The following is a 4,892-nucleotide window of genomic DNA, read 5'->3' as shown; positions in this document are numbered from 1 at the left end:
CAGGCAGGGTGGGCAGCGCCAGCCAGGGTGGTCAGACAGGATGGGCAGTGCCAGGCAGGGGTGGTCAGGGTGGCCAAGCAGAGTGGTCAGTGTCAGGCTGGAGTGGCCAGGCAGGGGTAGCCAGGGTCAGGGTGGTCAGTGTCTGGCAGGGTGGACAGTGCCAGGCAGGGTGGTCTGGCAGGCTGGGCAGTGCCAGGCTGGGGTCAGGGTGGTCAGTGCGGCCAGACAGGCTGGGTAGTGCCAGTCAGGGTGGTCAGTGCCAGGGAGGGGTCAGGGTGGTCAGGCAGAGTGGCCAGTGTGGCCAGGCAGGGTGGTCAGAGTGGTCAGGCCGGGTGGGCAGTGGCAGGCAGGCTGGGCAGTGCCAGGCTGGGGTCAGGCAGGCTGGGCAGTGCCAGGCAGGCTGGGCAATGCCAGGCTGGGGTCAGGCTGGGCAGTGCCCGCCAGGCTGGGCAGTGCCAGGCTGGGGTCAGGGTGGTCAGGCAGAGTGGTCAGTGCCAGGCAGGCTGGGCAATGCCAGGCTGGGGTCAGGCTGGGCAGTGCCAGGCTGGGGTCAGGCTGGGCAGTGCCAGGCTGGGGTCAGGCTGGGCAGTGCCCGCCAGGCTGGGCAGTGCCAGGACGTGCCGAGGGCCAGCACCAAGGGGACGCGGGTGGCCCAGCCGGGAGCAGCGGTGGCCGTGCAGGGCCGTGCGAGCCGAGCGCTCGCGAGGGGACCCCCGTGTCCCCAAGGCGGGGACAGCCAGGTGCCAGGCGCGGGGTGGCGCGGCTGAAACAGCCGCGGGCGCGTCCCCACGGGGATCCCCCAGGCGAGCGGCCCCGGGAAGGGACAGCCAGAGGAATTCCCGGGAATTCCCCAGTCCCGCAGCTGGGGAAGGAGCCCGCGCCACCGGGCACGCGCTCCGCCCGCCGTGCGACATTCCGACACGCGACATTCCGCCGTGCGACATTCCCGCGTGCGACATTCCGGCACGCGACATTCCGCCGTGCGACATTCCCGCGTGCGACATTCCCGCATGCGACATTCCCGCGTGCGACATTCCCGGCGGGATGCGGAGGGACCGGGAGCTCCCCGGGATGTGCGGCGGGGCTCGGGACAGCAGCGGGAGGTGGCGGAGGGACAGAGGGGACAGAGGGGACAGGGGAGGCACAGGAGGGGGGCACGGGATTGTCTGGGGTGGGGTCTGGGATGGGATTTGGGGTGGGACGTGGGATAGGATTTGGGATGGGATCTGGGATCGGATTTGGGGTGGGGGCTGCCAGCCTGTCCCTGTGCCCAGAGCGTCCCGGGAATGCCGGACACAGCGGGGGCACAGGGCCGGGGGGCACCGGCCCGTGAGGGGGGTGGGATGGATTTGGGGTACGGGTGAGATGGATTTGGGGGAGACTGCACAGGGTGGGGCTGGATTTGGGATAAGGGTGGGATGGATTTGGGGGTACGGGTGGGATGGGTTTGGGGATAAGGTGGGCTGGATTTGGGGATAAGGATGGGATGGATTTGGGAATAAGGATGGGATGGATTTGGGGATAAGGGTGGGATGGATTTGGGGGATGTGGGTGAGATGGATTTGGGGTACGGGTGGGCTGGATTTGGGGGATGTGGGTGGGATGGATTTGGGGTACAGGTGGGCTGGATTTGGGGGATGTGGGTGGGATGGATTTGGGGTACAGGTGGGCTGGATTTGGGGTCCCGGTGGCAGGGCACAGGGCGGGGCTGGGCTGAGGGCGGATCGCGGGGCAGTGACCGTGGGGGGGCTGGCACGGAGGATCTGGGGGGCGCGGGTGACACTTGGTGACACAGCGGGGCTGCCAGCGCAGGTCTGGGGACACGGGCGCTGGCTCGCGGGGGCTGCGGGGACACGGCCGAGGGCAGGACCTGAGCTGGGCAGGGGACACCCGGCGGGCGCGGTGGCACCGCGGTGGCGCAGGGAGGGCCCGGGACGGCTCCGGGCTCGCCGAGCCCGGCGGGTTTTTTTTCCCGGGATTTTTTTTCCCGGGATTTTTTTTCCCGGGATTTTTTTTCCCGGCTCGTCGCCCACCGGGTCGGCTCCGGGCCCTTCCCCGTTCCCGGGTGGGACAGCGGGGGTGGCAGCCGGGGACGGGGACAGGCCACGCGCCCCCGGTGGCTTCCGGAGAACGGCGGGTGTCGCCACGGGGGTGAGGGCTCGGGGACAAGGAGATGGCAGCGGGGACCCTCCTGGGGACACCCCGGTGCCTGGAACAGGGCAGGGGACATCCCAGAGAGTTCCCAGAGCCCTGGCACAGGGCAGGGGACATCCCGGGGACATCCTGGTGCCCTGTCACAGGGCAGGGGACATCCACAGGGCAGGGGACATCCCGGGGACACCCCGGTGCCTGGAACAGGGCAGGGGACATCCCAGAGAGTTCCCAGAGCCCTGACACAGGGCAGGGGACATCTCGGGGACACCCCTGTGCCCTGTCACAGGGCAGGGGACATCTCGGGGACATCCCGGTGCCCTGGCACAGGGCAGGGGACATCTCGGGGAGGTCCTGGTACCCCGACATAGGACAGGGGACATCCTGGGGACACCCCGGGGGAGCTCCGGGCCCTTTTCCCTGGCAAGGACGGAAAGGTTCGGAGATGTTGAGGGTCAGGACGGAGCTCCCTGTCCTCCCCTCTTAGCACCAGAAGAGTTTTTTTGTTTTTTTTTTTTAATGCCTTCCTGGGGGCCTCGGCTTTTGGGACCACCGAGCCCTCCCCTCCCGGCCAGCCGGGCTCGCCCCCAGCCCGGGGGACACGCGGGTGGCGCTGGGGACACCGCCGCGGGGGGCGGGGTCCCGGCAGCGCCCCCTCCCCCGGGCATCGTCCCCGCGGCCACCACCAGCCCTGGGACCCCCAAAAGTGGGGACACGACCCCCGGGGACCTCCCTGCTGTGTGCCTGGAAGACTCGGTGTGTCCCAAAACGCAAGTTTGGTTTTTTTTTTTTTTTGTTTTTTTTTTTAAGTTTTTTTTTGTGTGTGTGTGTGTGTTTTTGTGATTTCTCTGAATCTTTACAAATCCAGAGCGCCCGAAAGGAGCTGTTTCGGGGTGGGGGTGGGGGGGGATTTTAGGGTTTGTTGTGATGTGTTTAAAAAGACTTTTTCACATTCATTCAGTCGCTTAAAAACTCCCGCGAGCCACGGGCGTCCCGGGAGCGTCTCCTCCAGTCCAGAGATAGGAATTTTTTTAGGAAAATCCTAACAAAAAATCAGGTGGCTATAGCTCTGGAGATATAGATATATAGATATTCTCTCTTTCCAAATATAGAGCTGCTTAAAAAGATGCAAAACGAGGGATGAGCAGGATTTTGGGGGGGCCGGAAGGGTTTTTTTTTTTTGTGGGGGGTTTCTCCCCCCCCCCCCAGCCTCCCGACATTCCCAAACATGCTTCGATCCATGCGCTCCTCGCTCCCTCTCACCCGGCCGGGGCAGCAGCTCAGAGTCCGGGGGGGTCCGCCTGGCGGGGGGGCTCTTCTGGCACGGCCTGGCACGGCTCGGGGTAGCACGGCCGCCGCTGGAGCCTTCCCGGCCCTTCCTTCCTTCCTTCCTTGCTTCCTCTCTCCTTTCCTTCCTCCTTTCCTTCCTCCTTTCCTTCCTTCCTTTCTCCGGGAGCCGCCGCCTCCGAGCCCGACGGGGACACCTGGGGGACACCTGGGGGACACCTGGGGGGGAGCCGGGGCCACCCCCGGCAGGGACAATTCTGACCCTGCCAGGGACACTCGGAGGGGTCCAGGACCTGGTGCCACCCCCTGGCAGGGACACCTGGGGGGGTTCAGGACCTTGGGCCACCTCCAAGCCTGGCAGGGACAACTGTGACCCTGCCGGGGACACCTGGGGGGTGTCAGGACCTGGGGCCACCTCCCGGCAGGGTCACCTGGGGGGTGTCAGGACCCGGGGCCACCTCTGACCCTGCCGGGGACACCTGGCGGGTGTCAGGACCTGGGGCCACCTCCGGCAGGGTCACCTGGGACTTCTCAGCGTCTTGGGCCACCTCTGAGCCTGGCGGGGCCACCCGGGGGGTGCCACCCGGCGGCTCGGGGGGCTCCAGGCCGTGTCGCCCCCCGAGGTGCCACCCCCGGGTGTCCCCGGTGCCACCGCCGGGGCGGAGCGCTGTCCAGGCCAGACTCTCCGGGAGAACGGGAACGAGGAGGAATTTCATGCAACATTCCTGGGCCGGGGGCGGCGCGGGGCCGGGGCGGGAGCCGGGGGGCGGCCCCGCACCCTCAGTGCAGCGCTCGGAGAAGGAGCAGGAGAATCCGAGTGGGTTTTCTTGGCTTGGGAATGCCGCCCCGCCCTTCCCACGGCGGCTCGGGACGCGGTCAGCTGTCCACCAGCTGCTTGAGCGCCCGCTCGATGTTCATGCGGTGCCCCACGCGGGTCACCCCCAACTCCACGAAGTCCTCCTTGGTCAGGGCGGGCAGGTGCGTGCCCTCGATCTCGTGGTCCTCGAACTTGTCCCGGTGCTCCACCAGGTTGATGCTCTCCAGCCAGTCCCCCACGTCGTACTTGTTCCACAGGTGCAGCGGCTTCTGCATGAAGGGCCGCGGCGGGTGCAGCGTGTGCAGCCCCGGCGACGGCGACGGCGACGGCGACGGGGAGCGGCTGCGGGCGCTGACGCTGCGGACCACGAAGCGAACTTCCTTGGGCTCGTGGGGGATGGAGAGGCTGGAGGATTTGAGGATGGTGGGGGGCGTCAGGCCGTAGGGCCGGACGGTGCTGAGGGGCTCGGGCCGCTCCAGCGCCGCGGGTTTGACGGGGCTGGGCGTGCGGCGGGTGACGGGGTAGCGGCTGCCGGGCCGCACGGTGAAGGTGGTGCCGGAGCTGCGCTGGGAAATGGTGCTGAGCTCTCCTAAACTACTGAAAAGTCTGCGGAGAGAGCGGGGAGACGGGGGGGGGG

General features: G+C 67.4%; 2 protein-coding genes across 2 annotated transcripts in view; one reads left to right on the top strand and one right to left on the bottom strand.

Annotated features, from left to right (window-relative positions):
* Positions 1-401: 401 nt before the first annotated feature.
* Positions 402-3,498, top strand: LOC121358127. The gene is made up of 3 exons (XM_041476054.1): positions 402-502; positions 555-1,413; positions 3,361-3,498. Exons 1-3 carry the CDS (start codon positions 408-410, stop codon positions 3,496-3,498), a joined length of 1,092 nt encoding a protein of 363 aa, XP_041331988.1. The 5' UTR covers positions 402-407.
* The window catches only part of SHANK3 (SH3 and multiple ankyrin repeat domains 3), a gene marked incomplete at its 5' end in the record, with an annotated part of 110,378 nt that continues 108,830 nt past the window's right edge, over positions 3,345-4,892 (bottom strand). Inside the window, one exon of the mRNA XM_041476055.1 lies at positions 3,345-4,861. Within this exon, the coding sequence (XP_041331989.1) occupies positions 4,315-4,861 (547 nt within the window). The remainder of the gene's footprint in view (positions 4,862-4,892) is intronic.

Source organism: Pyrgilauda ruficollis, unplaced genomic scaffold (assembly GCF_017590135.1).
Source record: "Pyrgilauda ruficollis isolate IOZ18807 unplaced genomic scaffold, ASM1759013v1 scaffold373, whole genome shotgun sequence".
Taxonomy (NCBI): domain Eukaryota; kingdom Metazoa; phylum Chordata; class Aves; order Passeriformes; family Passeridae; genus Pyrgilauda; species Pyrgilauda ruficollis.
Note: the sequence above shows the minus strand (reverse complement) of the source record. Positions and strands in the feature narration are given on the sequence as shown.

Coding starts and splice junctions, on each gene's coding strand:
- LOC121358127 (XM_041476054.1), top strand. CDS start 408: ATGCCAGGCTGGGGTCAGGCTGGGCAGTGCCCGCCAGGCTGGGCAGTG. Junction 503..554: donor GAGTGGTCAGTGCCAGGCAG/GCTGGGCAATGC, acceptor GGCTGGGGTCAG/GCTGGGCAGTGCCAGGCTGG. Junction 1,414..3,360: donor GGGCTGGATTTGGGATAAGG/GTGGGATGGATT, acceptor CCCCCCCCCCAG/CCTCCCGACATTCCCAAACA.